This window comes from Chiloscyllium punctatum, chromosome 19, assembly GCF_047496795.1.
Source record: "Chiloscyllium punctatum isolate Juve2018m chromosome 19, sChiPun1.3, whole genome shotgun sequence".
Classification (NCBI taxonomy): Eukaryota; Metazoa; Chordata; class Chondrichthyes; order Orectolobiformes; family Hemiscylliidae; genus Chiloscyllium; species Chiloscyllium punctatum.
The window spans coordinates 83,806,213-83,826,421 of NC_092757.1; the positions used below are offsets into that span (position 1 = coordinate 83,806,213).

The 20,209-nt window shown below is 37.8% G+C and overlaps 1 protein-coding gene across 14 annotated transcripts in view; it reads right to left on the bottom strand.

Annotated features, from left to right (window-relative positions):
- The window catches only part of LOC140491549 (kinase suppressor of Ras 1-like), a 208,516-nt gene that overhangs the window by 14,979 nt on the left and 173,328 nt on the right, over positions 1 to 20,209 (bottom strand). For 13 of the 14 annotated variants that reach the window (XM_072589898.1, XM_072589895.1, XM_072589884.1 and 10 more), the window contains 13 exons: positions 19,425 to 19,508; positions 18,398 to 18,459; positions 17,238 to 17,344; positions 15,321 to 15,480; positions 13,398 to 13,439; positions 13,090 to 13,147; positions 8,005 to 8,053; positions 7,113 to 7,507; positions 6,408 to 6,504; positions 5,591 to 5,724; positions 4,002 to 4,133; positions 3,586 to 3,721; positions 2,616 to 2,749 (listed from right to left, as the gene is read on the bottom strand). In XM_072589898.1, the coding sequence (XP_072445999.1) occupies positions 2,616 to 2,749; positions 3,586 to 3,721; positions 4,002 to 4,133; positions 5,591 to 5,724; positions 6,408 to 6,504; positions 7,113 to 7,507; positions 8,005 to 8,053; positions 13,090 to 13,147; positions 13,398 to 13,439; positions 15,321 to 15,480; positions 17,238 to 17,344; positions 18,398 to 18,459; positions 19,425 to 19,508 (1,590 nt within the window). The remainder of the gene's footprint in view (positions 1 to 2,615; positions 2,750 to 3,585; positions 3,722 to 4,001; positions 4,134 to 5,590; positions 5,725 to 6,407; positions 6,505 to 7,112; positions 7,508 to 8,004; positions 8,054 to 13,089; positions 13,148 to 13,397; positions 13,440 to 15,320; positions 15,481 to 17,237; positions 17,345 to 18,397; positions 18,460 to 19,424; positions 19,509 to 20,209) is intronic. The other variant, XM_072589887.1, reaches the window with a different exon arrangement.

Genomic DNA, 20,209 nt, shown 5'->3' on the forward strand with positions numbered 1-20,209 from the left:
ACATTTAGGGGAAAAACAAACTCAAAATGATTCCTTTTGGGTAGAAAGCACAATGCTGAACTTTTCCAAATACGCCAGTACTCCCATGAAAAACAGCCATACGTCATGTAAAAGCACACAAATTGGTTCCAACACTATTTATTTAGGGTTCCTGATGCAATAATGGTCTCATGCTGGATGGAGGTTGTACCCATCTGTGGAATCAGAACAGAAATTCTCAAAAGGAACTATCAGCTAACCCAAGACATTTAAAATCTACTTTACCACCACTTAACTGTGGGGGTCAGTCTGAAGCTCCAGGGTTTAAAGATCACAGCTGCTGCTGAGCTATCCATGTGCATTGTCCACAATCCCATGTCTTTTATGGCTACACAGGGGGACTACCAGATTTTCTGTGCCTTCCAATGATGAGCTGCTGGTCAATTCGCTGCTCCTTGGATGCTGCCTGAACTGCTGTGCTCTTCCAGCACCACTAATCCAGATCTGGTTTCCGGCATCTGCAGTCATTGTTTTTACCTTTTTAATACTCATTTAACACTAGCAACCGGCTAACATTACTGTAAATGAGATCAGATAATGTGTTTTGGAACTTATGCCTGCCCAGTGGCATTGGTATCCACTCTGCCTGCTGCCCACTCAAAGAAAATGTGATCTCAGATATTCCTGCAACTTGTGCAGCATCAAAGGAATACGAAGAAAAATATTTTGTGCAAGCACCACACAAGGAAAGTTCCTACAAAATAAAATCGATTGGGGATTGATTCTTGCTGCAACTAAAGTAGTAATAGTATGGAAAGGACTCCACAAAGTCTAGGTTTCCACTTAAACTTAACCTGCCAGAACAGAAAATAACCAAATTTTAATTCCCAATACAGTTAGTCGTCTCAGCTGGACTGGTTGTACAATGTCAAGAGCTGTGGGATTTTGTAAGGGAAAGAAAATAAAATTACAAAGAAGGTCTCTCGGCCCCTCTCTCAGATTAGGAGAAAGGGAGGACTGCAGATGCTGGAGATCAGAGCTGAAAATGTGTTGCTGGAAAAGCACAGCAGGTCAGGCAGCATCCAAGGAGCAGGAGAATCCTCCTGCTCCTTGGATGCTGCCTGACCTGCTGCGCTTTTCCAGCAACACATTTTCAGCCCTCTCTCAGATTCCCCAGTAATTGTATACAGTGCAGGGTTGGTAGAGGCCTGCCCATTTCTCGGTGTACAACTCTGCCCAAAATAAAAAGAAATTTCTGAACAAAAAAAAATGACTTAAAAACTAAAATGCTATAATTAAGAAACTTTATTTACTTGTAAACATGTGCAAAGGGCAAAGTTACCAAACTCAAGTTGAACCTCTGCAGTTTAAATTTCACCTAAGGAGCCAGAATACATGCAAAGTATACAAGGATTAAAACAGTAGACCTGGTGGAAATTATTAATTTATTCTCCCAATTTCTCAGTTTCTTTTGAAACTATTTTAATGATACAATCGTCCAGACTAATGCTTCCAATGTGCTTTTCTCTTTTGTAAACCAAACATTTACCTTTCCATCATTTACAAGGCCCTCAATTCTGCCCATGCCATTTCATCCTCTTTCCTCCCAGAAACACGATTGGTCTTTCCTTGTCCTAACATTCTACTCCGCAGCCTATGTTTGCAGTGGAGCAAGTTCTGTCAGTGTGATGCCAACAACAAACATATCTTCACCTCCCCTCTTAGTAATTCCCAAGTGGTTGCGCCCTATGCAACATCCTGGTCGATTTCAGTCATCCCCAATATTCCCTCCCCCCCCCTTTCCTCTGATAGATACCTCTCAATTCAGTCACAGGAGATGTAACTGACACCTGCTCTCACCTCATCCCCATCTAGGGCTCAAGCACTCCTTTCAAACGGATCAACAATCTACCTTGTGCATACTTCAGTTTAGTCAACTATATTTGTGACCTACAATGTGATCTCCTTTACATACCAAACTTTGAGATCATGCATAACCCCAAGCTTCCAATCACTTGTCATGTTATTTCTCCATATTGTTTCCAATTTGGCCATTCTATCTTTGACCTACCATAATGTTTGAAAGAAGTTCAATGCAAGCTCATGGAATAGGGCGCTTTCATTTGGAAACTCTACAGACCTGTTCATTCTGAATTCAACAGTTTTAGTTTGTAACCAATGACCCCATTTTGCTTGCCGGTTTGGATTTTTGCTCCTGTTTCTCTTTCAGTTCCTTTACTTTTCAAACATATCAGTTATACAGTATCTTGACATTCATACCTCCGCTAGACATGATATTTATTCACTTATCCTGTCATCCCACCTTTTGGCCGTGCACTACAACTTTTGTTATTCAATCTCTCTCGCTCTCTACCAAACCTACACCTGTTTGTTTTCCCACCTTTGAGAGCCCTTCCCTTCCTTGAAACCCTTACATTTTTCATGAATAAATCATAGAGCTGAAGCTCTATTAATTCTGGTTCACTGTCCACAGATGCTGCTTTTTAGCAGCATTTTCTGTTTCTTTATGCCAGTAAGCACAGACACATCCCAACAATGGAACTGGACTGCAAGAAAAACTAAACAAAGCACTATGAATTCAGGTACAAAAAAAAAGAACATGAAGAGATACTAACTCTGCAGATTTCCAGAAGTGACCTGGATGAGAAAGTCGCCTGTTGAGTTTTGGCAGTTTTTCAAGCATGTCCATCAGCTGAGTAAAAGTTGGCCTTTCATTTTGATCATAAGACCAACATGCAGACAGAATCTCCTACAGAGAAAGCAGAAGGTATTGTCAGTGTTTCTATTTATCCTTTACTGGTGTGAAATTTTGGTCCATTGGTTTGGCTTGGTCCGCAAGGAACCTAACCATGAACACCATTAAGCATTGTTTCTACTCTCACATTCTCGGGGGTTTTGACCAGTTCAACAGACTTACACTGATTTGCCTCAGTACTCACATGTTGTGTGTCACAAAATCATCTTAAATATCAGCTTAATTATTTAACCTACTTGTTTCCAATTTGTGAAAACGTGCATTTCTCTCCTATTTCCTTTTGTTCTATTCTTTTAATTGCTATTTGTCTTTATTCTTTCAAATTTTAACTAGTAAGGGGAATTTGACAAATGCTGACTAACCTATGAAATGTTTTGAGTATTTTCTGTTTTAACTTGTAATAAGCTACTGATGATTCAAAGATTGTGTTTGTCACAGAGATTAACTTTAGTATTTCTATTCAGAGATCAGCTAACGATACTGTGGGGGAATTGAACCTTGGATCCAATGCTCTACATGCTGCATTGATTTACTCAAGGAGTCCCTAAAGAAAGGTTAATCATTAGTCATATATGGAAATTATAATATAACTGAAATTTTAACAATTCCAGGAAGGGAATGTAGTAACTCCAAAATAGATGCTCAAATACATTTAACAAATTTCTCTTAAAACACCAGTCTTCAAATGAAACTAGTCACATGATTTTAAAATAATTTTAGCACTTGAAGACATTTTTCTAAAGCTTACAAGTCAGAGATTCTGAGGACTTTGTAGGAACTCAATGTTGCTCAACCAAATCAATAGCTATTCTGCAATAAGTCTTACTCACCGTCACTTCCTTTCCCAAGGAAATCTGAGCTAGTAGATTTTGGACTCCTTCTCCACTACCAACTTGCCAGATTATTGCCTCAACAGGTTGGTTCTTAAATGGCCATTCTCTGGCCTGAAGCTCATACCAAATAGTCCTGCAAAATTTAGGAAATTAGTCAAAAATGGGTATTATACGAAAATTGCAGACTTCAAAAAAAAATTCCACAGCTCATACTACACCAACACTATACAGCATACTTAAACATTCAATTCGCTAGCTTACTTCAGAATGTAACCCAGTTACACACCTGTGGGGCCATTGCATTGCAGACAATGAACTTTTCCCACAGAAGTCCTTAGAAGCAAACCTAAATGAAAAATCATTCACTTTCTAAGATACATTAGTCTACAGTATATGGACATAATAGATCTTACCCAAATGCATATACATCCCCCGCCTTTGAAAATGGAAGTTTGTCTTCATCCTTGCCTGAATACATTTCTTGGACTATTTCAGGAGCTACATAGCATAACCATCCATTTGGCAGCTTCAATTCATTCTCTCTCCTGTAATGATTCCATCATAAAATTAGAAACCTACTTTAACATAATTGCTAAAACAGAAAACGTGTGAGATACATCACATTCACCCTTGTTTGAAAGCACCAGTTCATGTCTGGATACAATTGTCACTGGCAAGTCTCTGATTCCTTTTCATGTGGACAGTGTATATGGTTCATATTGTCAAATGTTATCATAACAATCAAGCATCACCCCATCCATTCCCCACATGTTAAGAGTTTGGAGTTGATCAATACTTAGGAAAGACCTCTGCATAATTTATAATGGAGACCAGTGATCCAAAACTAATTGTAATGATTTTTGCACTGATCCTGTATAGATCGGCAATGAATGTACATTCGAAACAAATTGTAAGTCAATGGGATAAATAAACTGTAGTTATCAATATTAAAAGTACATACAGTGGTTATTGTTGTTTTAAAATTCATGGCCAAGGTATTACTGGCAAGGCCAACATTTGATGCCTATCCCCAAATGCCTTTGGGAAGATATACCAAGCTGCCATCTTGAACTGTCCCAGTCCACGTAGGGAAGGAATTCTGGGTTTCTGGCCTACTGACGGTGAAAGAGTGGCAATATGATTCCATGTCAGGAGCTTTCTTCACTGTAAACTTGCAGTTCTATGTTCAGAAAGAACTGTATGGAGTAGAACTTCAGCAATACTCTAATTCAGCAATTCAGGAATATTGCTGCAGTCCCTCAGGATTAATATTGTAGCCCTCTTAGTCACATTAAGCAAAACTACTCTCTGCTGACAGCAAATGGCTGTGATTCATAATCATTTTAAAATAATGACCAATGGTTTCAGTTGGCTGAAATAAACCCTGTCACCATGATCAATTATAATAAGAATCTCTTCAAATGGCACTTGAAAAGAAATGCTTACATTAAAATTTAGGAATTTCACAGAAACAATGAATACAAATTTTTTTAATTAAGACTCCAATATTTCATCTGAAGTTGTATTTAAAGCTTTTTAAACATCAAAAACCTCTAGGGGAAAAACAGCATCTTTGAAAACAAAGAGAACAATTAGCATATGGTCCTCTGATGTGGCAATTTTATCCTTTCCATCTAAACTTCAGTCCATCTGCAGTTTACAATTGCAATCGCGATAGAAAAATTACAATTTTTGAAAAATCCTACTTGGGAAGTCACCCAAGCTGATGCTCCCAAATAACCATTTATAGTGACCCCCACAGGTACAGTACACATGTAGGAACCAGGCGAGGCCAAAATCAATGCAATATCAACCACTCACACTACTGATGCTCACTTGTGAATACTGGCATATAAATGAATTCTAGCAACGTAAATGAAGATATTCTCATTTGAACAAATGGCAAGGGAAAGAGAAAAGAATTAGGAAACAAAATTATAAGAAAATAAGCAAACTCTTTGCACAAGTGACATTGGTTATATGTATTCAGATATTCTCTCACCTGTCTTCTTGTACAACACCAGATATACCAAATAGTCCAAAGTCTGTAATTACAACTTTGCCATTGTCATAGAAGATATTCTTTGATTTTAGATCCTTATGCACTATACCTCTTGCATGAAGGTACCCCATCCCCTACAGAATCAAGGAAAAATGTAATTGTACAGGAATTACACTTAAAAGGGAAGAAATTATTTACATAAACATTATAAGGACAAAAATAAGAATAATTTAAGAATACAAATGTCTGGTAGAATTGTTAAATACCAATAGTGTGTGCACAAGTAAAATCTGATGCATGGAACTCATTCTTCCCAATAAGCCTGCAAGAATGAGGAGCACAGCATATGCTAGAATGTATACAATAAAGAAAGTGACAGGCAACTGCAAGTGACAAATATAAAACCTACAAAAAACAAGTATGAAACATTTAAAGCGCATTCTTGGATGGAAAAATTACTCTTGCCTTTAAAAGTAGCATGACAGTGTGTGTACCTTTATCTAATTAACAAATAAGAAGAAATTTGCAGAAAATATACAATAGGAAAGAAAAGAAAACTGCAGCAAGATACAATGGTGTCCAGCATACAAACACTGAAACAGAAGGAATGCAGACCTTGAAGATAGTGTTAAATTTCTGTGGGTAGCTACACAAAATCAGTAATTTAACCATTCCCCAAGAAAATTCAAATTCTAAAAGTTACAAATATTGTTTGCAATTGCCAAACTATTCTAGAACAGAAATTATGCTCCCTGTTTTAGTAGGATTGCAATCTTAGTCTTTAGGTAAAGCTAATAAATTTGCTACACAGACTTACTTTTATGATTTCTTGTGCAATTTGCCTGATCTTGTTAATATCCAGTGTGATTTTAGAATCTCTCACAAATGAGAAGAGTGTTCGCCCTTTACAGAAACTAAAACAAAAGTATGTTTGTTATACACAGAACCAGAAAATATTATGCAAATACTTAAAATTTGGAAATAGGCTTTTTGAAAAAGCATACTGAAACCAGGATGACAAGTATGAACTAAAAGCAGGTATGATTCATTAACATTTTGACTTCACCAGTTAATGTTTCGACTTTTCACTGAACAAACAATAAAAGGTGTGTTAAACATGTTGAATGGTCAGTTATGCTATCTACTACTGCAGAGAGGAGGTGTGCAATTGAATTATGCTCCAATGATGATGCCTCTGTGAGCAGCTACAGGATATCCTAAAACACCACCCCAAACAGAAAGCAGCATTCCTCTCCTCAACTAAACAGGAAAAAGGAATTTTCCATTAAGGTGGAGCAGCATCTATTAAGGGCAATGACATGGACATGCACTACACCAATGTACACTCCCACAAGATTACATTTTGCTCAGTTTAATGAATCATCATTTTTGGGAGGAAATAATTAGAAATTAAGTGCTATTTTACATAACTAATCCAGAAAAATGTCTGAAAGTCTTGTATGTTAATATTACAGCAAACTACAATACAAAATGTAAAGGGATCATTCACATTTTATTTTACCTTGTAATAATGGCTAAGTGTGGAGGATGCATACAAGCTCCCATGAAAAGTACCACATTTTCATGCCTCGTTTGTCGGTAAGTCATCACTTCTTTCTTGAACAATTTCAGATGATCCTGATTATTCCCATCAATCTCCAACAACCTAATTGCTACTTCTCCATGCCAACGTCCTTTATGAACTTTTCCCCATCGCCCTTTGCCAATCAGTTCGCCAACTTCCAATTCATGGAAAGGAATGTCCCATTCCTGAAGAAAGACACTTGTTTGGCTGGGCTTGCGAGCCATCAGGCCTCTGTAGTGTGACCTGGTATTTGGCAAGTCATCCACCTCATCAGTCTCACATTCTGATTCCGATTTATTAACTTCCTCATCATCAAGTCCATGGTCTTCGTTCTGAAGGGAAATACAAAACGGACAATTTAGTTATGCAAAATATGTCTTGAGCTTATTATCAAAGCACTTTTGGTACTCACCCCCCACCACAACTGACCATAGTGCAATACAGGAATAAGAGTTTTGGCCTCTTGCATCAGGTTTTGCAATTAACACTATCATTAAACGTTATCCTTTCAATTGCATTACTGCAAATCAGTTATCTATTATTTGATCCACTTCAACTTCTAAAATTACAAATTAGCTATTTGCAATAAATCCCAATCTGAACAGAATTAGTTAGTTCAATTACATTTTTTGAGATATTCTTTCTGGCAGCATATGATGTGCAAGTGAAAGAGTTTATGCTCCTGTCTGGGGCAAAATAGACCCACACATAATTTTCGTACCTTAGTTAAATGAGGTAAGTAGATGCCTGACTACACTACATCCAAAAATAAGACCACAGCTTCACATTACAATACTATAGTGTCATACTTTTTTCCCCAACAACATACCTCTGCATCCAGATCTTCAGCTACTTCTGGTTCAGTTTCCTCAACGGTACTGCAAGATGAAGAATATAAGCTGTATTTGATACCAGTATATTACATCAATCTCGCAATGCAGTGGGTGAAGTTCTAATCCCATCCAAACCCAAATGAATGAAGCAAGCAGATCCAAGAAACTAACTTTGAGTGGATATTTGAAACTGAACAGTCACACCACATTGCGTGGAGTAAATATTACTGTTGTTACTTTGATTCAATATGATTAGCAATAACAGAATACCTTTTGTTTCTAACCAGGTGGACAAGATGAAACTGTTCAGTTGTGCGACATAAATGTGAATACTGAACAAAACAAAAAGTGTGGATGCTGGAAATCAGAAACGGAAACTGCTCGAAAATTTCAACAGGTCTGCCAGCACGGTTCTGGGGGTTGGGGGGGGGTTGCTGGTCCCTGAAATGTTAACTCTGCTTTCTCTCCACAGATGCTGCCACACCTGCTGTGTTTTACCAGCAATTTGTTTGTTGCAGGAATGTTAATGTTAGGTGGTAATGTCTCCAGCTCCACAGGTCTGAAACTTGTGTAACCTTTTGAGCCAGGGCAAGAATATCAATGTTTACCCTCATGGCCAGCAGTATGCAATGCTACAATGTCTTTCTTACTCTACAGTGAGACTCAGCTTAGGATGCTAACTTGAAGGGAAAACTTAAATGGAACTCATGGTATTAAGAAACAGTAAAACTGAAAACACAACTTCAATCAGTTAAAGCTGAAAAACATCACATTACAAATCTGAACACACATACAGCACTTAGAAACCAAACACCTTGTTCAATCCAGAGCTGGGACAGAAATCATTGGCTCTAGGTGTTGCTCTTGGTCTAGGCCTGCAGTACCAAAGCCAAGCTCAAAGGAGCTCCTAGAATTTCAGTTATTGGCCCTGGGTGCATCTCAAGCTAACAGAAAAATCTCAACTTGCTTTCACTTCCAGCCCGTGATCAACATCAACAAATGTAAACTGGGACAATAATGTCCAACTAGAGTCCAGTATTGGACTGGAACTAAACAGCAACTGGGGTATGGCATAAAAGTAGGAACCTTGCATGTACAGGCCAAGCATTTCGGAGAAGTGAGGGAGTGAAAAGGAAATGATAACACAATTGCACTAGAACTGCACTTGCTCTGAACAAAATTCTTAGGGATTTTTACTTTACTTTCCAAACAAAAAAATGAACACAATTTAATTGTAAACTTTTAAACTGGCAGTTTTAAGAGTTATTTTCTGCTTTTCATGGAAGCTCTTGGAACAGCATGCTTTGGAACAGCATGGCTGCATACAGCAATGCCCCGAAAAAGGGAAGGGTAGACATAATGAATGTGATTACTCCAGAGTGGAGAATAATTGTTAGCCCCAGGTCAGAAATGCTGGGATTAAAATCTCAAAAGAAGTTACTTAAAGCTAAATTCAGTGAAGCTCGGGTGAGTATGGTAGCTCCAGGAGTTGCAAACTTCCACCTTTGTGTTTCAGTGAGACATCACTTTGTTAAAACAAAAACAAATAAAAGTTTAAAGTTACAACTGACACAAACCTCCCAACGTATTAGGTACAGGGACTCAGTTATAGAGATTTACAGCACGGAAACAGACCCTTCAGTCCAACTCGTCCACACTGACCAGATATCCTAAAGTCTAGCCCCATTTGCCAGCATTTGGCCCATAGCCCTCTCAACCCTTCCAATTCTTATACCATCCAGCTGCATTTCAAATGTTGTAATTGTACCAGCCTCCACCTCTTCCTCTGGTAGCTCATTCCATACATGCACCACCCTGTGAGTGAACAAGTTGCCCCTTGTATGAGCAATGTTTTAGCAACTGTATCAGAGGCATATTTTTGCTACTATGCAAATTTATAAAAGGAGTGTTTTGGAATTAAGGGGTTATTACTTTTATGTGTTTAAATATCTTTAAAATTGTATTATAAGTAGATAGTTTAGATTATTCTATTACATCATCACACTTTTGTAATAAACTTCCACTTTGCTGTTAAAGCAAAATCTGCAGTATTGTGTGCTAATGTTTCAGTGAAATATCACTGTTATAACCAAAACAAATAAAATGCAATCAAGCTAAGTTCCTGACTGAGATTGTATTTGTCCAGTAACAACATCAGACGGATCATAACAGTGCAAAACCTAATTCCAGGTCTCTGTAATTTGCGTTCATCATTTGTTAGAGGAAAGCAAATGAATTGCTATGGTGACCACTTTCAGCTCTGCCACACACAACTGACACTTGAAACATGCTATACAGTGAATAAATGGCGTAAACCTCAGGTGTTTGTGGCATGGGAGGAGGCCATTTGGCCCATTATGTCCATGCTGGTTGACAAAGATCTGATTACACTAATCCCATTTTCCACTTTTGGCTCTGGAGGCTACGGCAACAAAAGTGAATACCTAAATGGTGCTTAAATGTTGAGTTTGTGACTTAACCAGCCTTTCAGACAGTGAATTCCAGACTCTCACCATCCTCAGAGAAAACAATTCTCAACTTTCCTCATAACATTCTCCCTCTTACCTAAAATCTATGTCCCATAGTTATTGACCCCACCCCTACTAATGGAAAATATGCCTTCCTATCCACCCCATTTATGCTCCTCATTATTGAATCCACCTCTCTCAGGTCCCCCCTCACAACCGTCACTGTTCCAAAGAAAATAAACCAGCCTATCTAATCTTTCCTCATAGGTCAGATCTCCCAGCCCAGGCATCATGCTGCTAATCTCCTCTACATAACCACAAATCACATAACCTTCCTCTAAAGTGGTTGCTGAAACTGCACTCTTTTGTGCCATAAACAGCAGTTTTGCATTCTACAAGTACTCCTTGCTCTTGTATTAATGCCTTTGCTAATACAGGCTAGAATCCCATGTGCCTTATCTACCTGTCCTGCCACCTTCACGAATCTGTGGATATATAAGATAAGGTCCTTCTGATCTTCAGTTATTTTCCAGGTTCCTGTCATTCATATATGTTAGCCCTCAAGTGCATCACATTAAATTTTCAGAGCTAACTTCCACATGCCAATGCTTTGCCCACCTGATCAATCTGTCAATAACCTCCTGCAGTTCTTATCCATCCTCCTTACTGTTTACCACCCTTCTCATTTTTGTATCATCCGTAATGCTCACCGTATATTCAAGTAAAATTATTCCGATATGAACATAGGAGGTATCATTAGTAAGTTTGCAGATGACACCAAAATTGGAGGTGTAGTGATCAGCAAAGAAGGTTGCCTCAGATTACAATGGGATCTTGATCAGGTGGGCCAATGGGCTGAGGAGTGGCAGATGGAGTTTAATTTAGATAAATGTGAGGTGTTGCATTTTGGGAAAGCAAATCTTATTAGGACTTATACACTTAATGGTAAGATCCAATGGGGTGTGGCTAAACAAAGAGACTTTGAAGTGCAAGTTCATAGCTCCTTGAAAGTAGAGTCGCTGGTAGATAGGATAGTGAAGGCGGCATTTGGTATGCTTTCCTTTATTGGTCAAAGCATTGAGTACTGGAGTTGGGAGCTTATGTTGCAGCTGTAGAGGACGTTGATTAGGCCACTTTTGGAATAGTGTGCGCAATTCTGGTCTCCTTCCTATCAGAAGGATGTTGTGAAACTTGAAAGGATTCAGAAAAGATTTACAAAGGATGTTGCTAGGACTGGAGGATTTCAGTTATAGGGAGAGGCTGAATAGGCTGGGCCTGTTTTCCCTGAAGTGTCAAAGGCTAAGGGGTGACCTCCATAGAGGTTTATAAAATCATGAAGGGCACGGATTGGATAAATAGACAAAGTCTTTTCTCTGGGGTAGGGGACTCCAGGACTAGAGGGCATAGGTTTAGGGCAGAGGAAAGATATAAAAGGGACCTAAGGGGTAACTTTTTCACACAGAGGGTGGTGAGTGTATGAATGAGCTGACAGAGGAAGTGGAGGAGGCTGGTATAATTACAGCATTTAAAAGGCATCTGGATGGGTATATGAATAGGAAGGGTTTAGAGGGATATGGATGAAGTTCTGGTAAATGGGATTAGATTAGGTTAGGATATCTGGAGGAGTTGGACCAATGGGTCTGTTTCTGTGCTGTACATCTCTATAATGCTATGACTCTATGAAAAGTCACAATCCGCCAAGGACTCCAATGGCTAAGCTTTGGGGAACATCATTCAAAACAGATCACCAGTTACAGAAGCATCCTCCTCCCACCATCCTTTGCTTCCTTCCTCTCAGCCAATTTTGGCTCCATTGTGCCACTTCACTTTGGATCCATGGGCTCTTGCTTTCTTGACCAGGCTGCCATAAGACAGCTTATCAAAAATCTTGCTAAAGTTCATGTAGATGACATGAAATGTTTTAGCTTCAGCAACACCTAAGGCTACCTTTATAAAATATTCAACAAAATTTGTCAAACGTGACATTTTAAGAAATCCATGCTGATTATCCCCAATGAATCAGTATCTCTCCAAATGCAGATATATTCTGTCCCTCAAAATTCTAATAAGTTCTTCACCATTTTCTTGATTGAATAGCCTGTATTTTATTGGTCTATCCCTTCCTCCCCTTTTTCTTTTAAAAATAATGAGACAATGGTAGCAGTCCTCTCATTCTCTGACACTTCACCTGTGGTCAGAGAGGATACAAAAATTACAGTTAGACCTTCTAGTGTTTCCTCCCTTGCATCCATCAATAGCCTGGGATACAACTCAGCTCAGCCTCCAGATTAATCCACTTGTAAGGTTGCTAAACCTGCTTGTCCCTCGTTTCTCTGTTAACGTCTTCTAATATCTCACAGTCATCTACCCTGATGTCCATTCTAGTATTATTCTTTAAGAATGTGAAGACTGACACATTGAGAACAGTGCCCACATCTTCCAGGTTCACACACATATTACCTCTATGGTCACTAAAAGGATCTGCTTTTTTCTCTAGTTATTATCTTAAGAACATCCCTTGCCTTGCTTTTGCTGTGCACAGCATATTTACATCAATACATTGAACTTTGTATATTACTTTGCAGAATTAAAGAAGAGAAAACAAAGCCTTACTTAGTGTCTTCAGAATTATCGAGTTGTAAAGTGACAGGCAGCGATGGACTAGGAACATCTAAATGACAAGTTAAAATACCAGTCAGTAAAATAGGACATTTATCCCATTGTTCAGTTCTACACAGACTAAGCCACTAAAATAACAAAGTGAAAACTAACCTAAATACTAACAGTGCACAATTATTACTACATCACACAAGTTAGTAATGTTTTGAGGTTTTCTCCACCCTCAAGATTCAAGTGTGAAGATTGAAAAAAAGGTGAAGAGAGAAATGATGTTAGTAGAAAAGACTAGGTTTACTACTCACCTGGGAAGATAAACTGTTGTCTATGATGAAAGTAGTACGCAGCTTGGGGAAAGGTCACACAGGCAGAAGAATAGATTACAATCAGTTAAGAAACCATAGGATAGTAGCCAGCATTTAGTTTTCTTATTATTATAGACTAATCATGCATTTTCAACTTTACACCTCTGAACAGAAAACCTTTTCACTAAACAGCATTTCTAAAACATGGTGATTGGCCTGATAAACAGTGGGTATCAGTCAGTCTCTTTTAAATCCAATATTCCCATAGTTTTTCAGGGTTTAGTGAGGCTTCACCTTATCTATATTTAATCTTTTTTCATATTAATCCAGAAATATAAAATTCTAACTCAACTCTGAGGAAAGCAAACAACTTCTTACAGCTGCTAATGGTAAGGTTTATTAAGGGCAAATTCATTGACATATTCTTTTTAATATCTATAAATTTGTTGAAAGTGAGAATTTCCTCATTTTATAACATGCTAAATCAGGTTAGATTATAAATGAATTGGAACAGCAGCTCCTGAATTACACTAAGTTTCCTATTTAGGATGCTGCAATTTGAATTCCAGTTAATCCAATGCAAAAAATCCATCAATTCACTGCTGTCCAACTTGTTGGAATCCTATTAGAAGAATCCTCTGATTAATGAGTGAGTGTATTGAGTTTGGGGAGACGGGAACAGAGAGCGTGGAAAAGGAGAGAAACATAAAATTATTCCAGAGCCCACATAACCACGGCATTTCAGCTGGAAGAAAATTATTTGGTTGTAGGCCAAGAAAAGTAATAATATTCATGGATACGATAGGAGCTTAAGAGGATTTTAGATAAGTACATGAATATGCAAGGTATGGAGAGATATGGACCAAGGGCAGGCAGAAAGGATTAGTTTAACCTAGCATCATATTTGGCACAACCTCATGAGCCAAAGGGCCTGTTCCAGTGCTGTACAGTTTTATGTTTTAATGTGTTCATTTGGATTCTTAAAACGTTAAAGAAATGTAATAATCTGGAAAAGTTTAAAACTAGACATACCTTTTAATTATATATAATTAACTATAAATAAAATCCTTAAAATAATCATTACATCAATTTGTAATGTTAAAAACTAACTTTAATATGAATTTTACAATTTCCAGGTCACTACACGTTTGTTTTTAATGTAGCTCTGGATATGAAAGGAGAGCAAGAACATGAACCAGTCGGCCAAATTAAGAGCTTCCAACACAATGGTCCAGATTTTGCAGTCAGTGATATAACATGGAACTAGCCACTGATCTCGAATAAATCTATGTAAAGGCCTCATTACAATATCAATTTCATTCTGGCTTCAGTCAGAGGGGACCTCCAGAAACACAGAAATCAATCAAGTTAGCTGAGTGGTTAAATGAGCGATTTTTCAGTGTCAATAAACCAGGAAGAAAGAATTGTCATTCAGTTTTTAATAATTCTACAGTGAAATACAAATTGGGATTTAGTAGAAGCTTAAATATGAAACTTCTTTGAAATAAAACAAAAATCTACAGAATTATCACTGAATAGAAGGCATGACACTTCAGATTTCTAAAACTAGCTTTTCTGGGCCAGCGAGGTTGTTCACAATTAACAATGGTTTAGCATGCTGTTAAAAAATTCATTACACCTCACTCAACAAGATCCACCATTTTACAGCAAGAGTACTGTGTTGAAACGTTGAAGTTCATGTCAACCAACTAATTTATGCTCATTGTATTTTTGAAGGCTGCGATAACTGTAGAGGAGCATCATATTCCTGACTTTAGATTTCCAGATTTAACTGTGCATGTGGGGCTTCAGAGGAATGAGACCCCCAAGTAATGATAACGAATGCTGACAGTTTCACTGACACCAAACTGCAGTATTTGGGTTCAGGGCGTTTCACCCATAAAATTATATTTTAAGACATACCTGGAAATTTGAACCTGTCTCTGGGACCTTTTGGAGAAGGGTTTGGAGGTGGGGTCGCACTAGGAGGATTGGAAGACTGAAAAGGTGCTGGAGAAGAAGGAGTTGAAGATGTTGTTGAAGATGGGTTGCTGCTGGAATCCAAAGGAACTGGTGCATGATCCTACAAATAAAAAAGTTGATATTTTAACTTAATTTAACATTTAATGATTTGTAATGTAACCAGAGATTTTCAAAACAGTTCCACATCTGAATTTTATATCCACGTGAAGAGTTTCAAAAATATGCTACACCAAAAAGGATCTTATGAAGGATGCACAATTTCATCTGGATGACAAGGCTAAGTACTAGATGCTCAGGAAATAAATAATTAACTTCAGTGTTATCAGCATGTAGAGAATAGTAGTTTCAAACCTTATTCACCAGTGCCTTTCAATGCACTTCCAATACGATGGGGGCAGTTACAGATATTGCCCTGATGTCTCAGTGTAGAACAGCTTTTAAAGGATTTGGCTTCATACATCATTTGGCATCTGTTCTCTTTCAAAAACAATCCTTCAATTTAAGGTAGGAATTCAATCTCAGAGAAGGGAACATGAAAACAGCTCAGATTTATGTACAGTGTGCAATGAACATATGGACGGCCAAAAAATGAGCAGATAGTTCAACACATTCAAAGAGAGGTGGACAAAGCAGCAGCTGAAGGTAAAAGTTTTGAGACCAACGAGTTGTTACACAGTGGTTGTCTTTTCTTGTGCTCACATTAATGTGAGCCAAATATCAGATGGTAGAACTTCTGTAGGAGGTAGACAATTGTAGACTAAATGTTCAGAAGCACAAAATACTTCTAGTGCAGTCCAAAGTGAGGGCGCTACAGTAGGTTTGTACTCTACACCACCAGGGTTGCCATCATTCAGATGATTCTTTCAATTGAGGACCCATGCAAAAAAAAAAGTCCCACATCATTATTTCAGAGGGTCCAGGGGAGCCATCCCTTGTGCTCTGGCCAATCTTTAAAGAAACAGAACCAGATTGTTTGGTCATGAGCACAATGCTGAGTAGGGAAAGTTTCTGGGTGTTGTATTTCCAACATTATAACAATGCCATAATTTTAAAAAGGTATTCAATTGGTTGCAAAACACTAAAATGTTGGTTGTCATGTAAGGTGCTACGTAATTGTAATTTTTTTTTAAAGTTGGTGAGGAACAGGTTATTGCAAAATGTTTCTATTTTTTTAAAAATGAATCAAACAGTGTGCTTGAAGAGTCATAAATAACACAAGAATATAAATCACTTGTGGAACCATTACAAAACACAGCATCATAGACTCCTCACAGAATCCCTACAGCGCAGATACAGGCCATTCAGCCCATCGAGTATGCACCGACCTGCCAAAGAACATCACACCCCACCCATCCCTGCATTTACCATGACTAATCCACCTAGCCTGAACAACCGTGGACACGACAGTGCAATTTGGACGTCGATGATTATGACCATTCTCACCATTAGTGAGACAAGCTTTCAACTCCAGATTTGTTGACACAATTTAAATTTCATACATTGCCATAGTGGGGATATGAACCCAATCCTCCAATGCATTTGACTAGCCCTGTGGGTTACTAGTCAGTGACATTTCCTCTACACCACAGACTTCCTTGAGTGAAGAGTGAAATTAATTGGACAGCTCTTTCAAAGGGCTGCACAATAGGCTCAATGACTACCTTCTGCATGGTTTGGTTTGAAGTATGTGTACTTGCAGAAAAGTCAAACCAAACCCTAAAATATTTTACTTATTACCAATGCAAGCAGTCCCCATTCAATATTATATATTTTTTGAAAAGCTAATAATATCATCCATGCTTAAATCTACAAGGTAGACGCACTGGAACAAGAAACGGGAAAACAGCATTAAGTTACCTTTTTTAGTGCCTTTGGAAGAGTGCCAAATTGAGGTTCTGCAGATCTATCCACAGAATTATTTATATCAGATGGTACAGACTCGGTTCTTCGAATTTTTGATGATACTAGATAATAGAAATTTTTATTACTGGTTTCTCAAAACAACATATCATCATATAACTCACTTCTGCAACAATGCAGAACCCTTAAATTGAGTTGAACTAAATTTCAGACCATAACATTTTAGGGCTGAACAAAAACAGGAGCTCCTTCTGCTCCTGGTGCAAAATCTCTCATAACAGCAGACTGCACCTTTACTGAACTAGTGTGATGTAAAATTAAACAACATTTTATCTAGGCATAAGCTGAACCTTCATTTATTTTCTTATTCCATTCCAAACAAATGCAGCAATGTGAAACTTAGCTTGCGTAAGTCAGAATGCAGTTTCCCTGCTGCTCCGGATTACAAGCATCTTTCGAAGGAAGTGATAATATTCTAGCTTCACAAAATTTCATCGTACAGTTTCTATCAGCAATCTAATACCTTCCCCCCCCATCTCCCCCCCCCCCACCCCCCCCTCCCCCCCCCCACCCCCCCACCCCACCCCACCCCACCCACACACACAAAATCAGCTGCATCACTTTACAGCCATGTGAAACAGCATTGGTGTGAAAGACTACTGGTGGGCTTTTAGGAAAGAAGGTAGCAAACAGAATTATACCAATAGGCAGACTTAGGAAATAAACTGTAAACTCACATCAGAAATAAAAGTGTGCACACACTACCACGTACAGCTGGAGGACATTAAATTTGATAGGGGAGATAAGGCTGAGAGGGGAATTAAAGGGATGAGCATTCTAACATCTAGTTTCTGGAGACAGATACCAATGGACCATGCTAAGGGCAGTCGGGTGGTGACTGAGAACAAGCAGCAATCTGTGATAGTCTAAATTAAAATGGAGCTGGTAGAAGGAGAAAGATTAATGCTGGTGGGAGAGGTGCATGCATTAGTGACAGAGAAACAGATAATCTGAAGTCCACCACTGTCATTCAAAACATTACATTATACCCACTTTTAACCTTCCCTCTTAACGCTTAGAAATTAGCTAATCATGTGACTAAAAATATACTTCATGAAAAAGTACTGCACACTCTACGTTACAAACGGAAATCTTACTTTGAGGAAATGATATCCGGCATGGAGGAGCTTCTTTTGTGCATTTGTTGTGGCACTTTAATCTAAAAAGGAAAGCAAAATAAAGTACCAACATGCATTCAAATTTATTACGCTTTGTTAAAGAAATAAGATTGGCGATAATCGATTCGTGATCTTCATTGACAGATCAACAGAAATAATGGATAAAGGAAATTACAATTAGTATTTTATGAAAGGCTGTTACATCCTAAAAATTGGGTGAAAGTGTTAAGAAAAACACACTTTTTAAAAATTAGGAATGGCATTTATTTAAAGACTTTATTCTGCAACAACCTATTCATGTACAGCTTTATACTTTTTAAACTTGTTTTGTGGATATCTGTTACTTAGGTTTTATGATGAGAAATGGTCAGATTTTGGGAACATTATCATTTCCTGATTTAAGTCAAAGGAAGACCCAATTCCTAGGAACCAATTAATCAGTCTTGGTTAACCAGCTTTTCAAAACATTCCTCACACTGAACACAAACATACATTTATCACAGTAACAGGGTTGATACAACCCATTTCAACAAGTCAACTGAACAATTTGGAACCAGCGACCTGAGTTGAAATTTCTGGGCTTCTATCCATGAAATTTCCTTATAATGCTTTGACAAAACCAAAGAAATTGTCCAATTCTACAGTGCAGGAATGATTTAAATCCATATATGTGCTTTATTACATGTTTCACCAATGGGTAGCAACAGGATATTTAACAATAAAGTGCTTTGCTCACATAACTTGATCCTGTCCTCATCTAATGTATGTACACAATCCTTCAAATTTGGCAGCACTGGATGAAATTCAACAGAAGCCATCTTAACCAACATTCCCCATTTTAGATGATCAGCCCACCAGCTAAAATACAGTCCAGGAATGCAACTTTTGGCTTTGTTAGTGTTTTAGACAGTACATTCATTCAAACGACACTAATTATGTGGTATAATACAATTATAGTTGTTCAAATGACTCAGATAGACAAATTAACCATTCTGGAAGAACTTACCGACAATGCTTGCACTTTACGCCAAACATCATATTTTTTTGACAAACTTGACAGGTCTGTGATAACCAGGATTTTGTTGAAAACCTAAAAGTATGCAACACATTTATTTTTAAGCCTACAAGCAACAGAAAAAGTTATATCTAAAAAGATTGATAACAGACTCCAAAACTACACAGGAGTCAACAGCAAAGTCGTTTCCCATCAAACACTAAAAGCAAAACATACAAGTACATTTTTAAGCTGATTAAGTGCAGTTCAAGACATTCCTTTTGCTCCATGTAGCAATGAAAACTGGCCAATAACACTCTAAAAAAACCCATTTGAAATAGCTTTGAGAATTGAGAAAACTCACATTCCATGAAGAATTTATACAATTTGTAATCACACAGATTGGACAATGAAAATATTTGAACACTGGTTCCTGAAAGCAAGTCAACTCTAACATTACCAAATAAAATGAAAATTAATCTTTTAAATAAATTATGTAACAATTAGCCTCCTTTCATAAATAGAAATTTGTAACATTGTCATACCTCTGAAAGAATGACAATGGGTCACTTATAAAAATTACAAATTACAATAGACAAATTAACCATCCACGCGGTACATGTAGAGTGTCTGCAAAGGGAGAAGAGGCTACATTTAAACAGTCAAAAAAAAATTAAAACCATTTTTAACAGTTACTAAGGTGAAAATTACTTGGACTTAACAAGTCAATGCTTGCTTTAAGGCACATTCTACATCACCTTGGATTGCCATACAGTTACACATTCATAGGATCATAG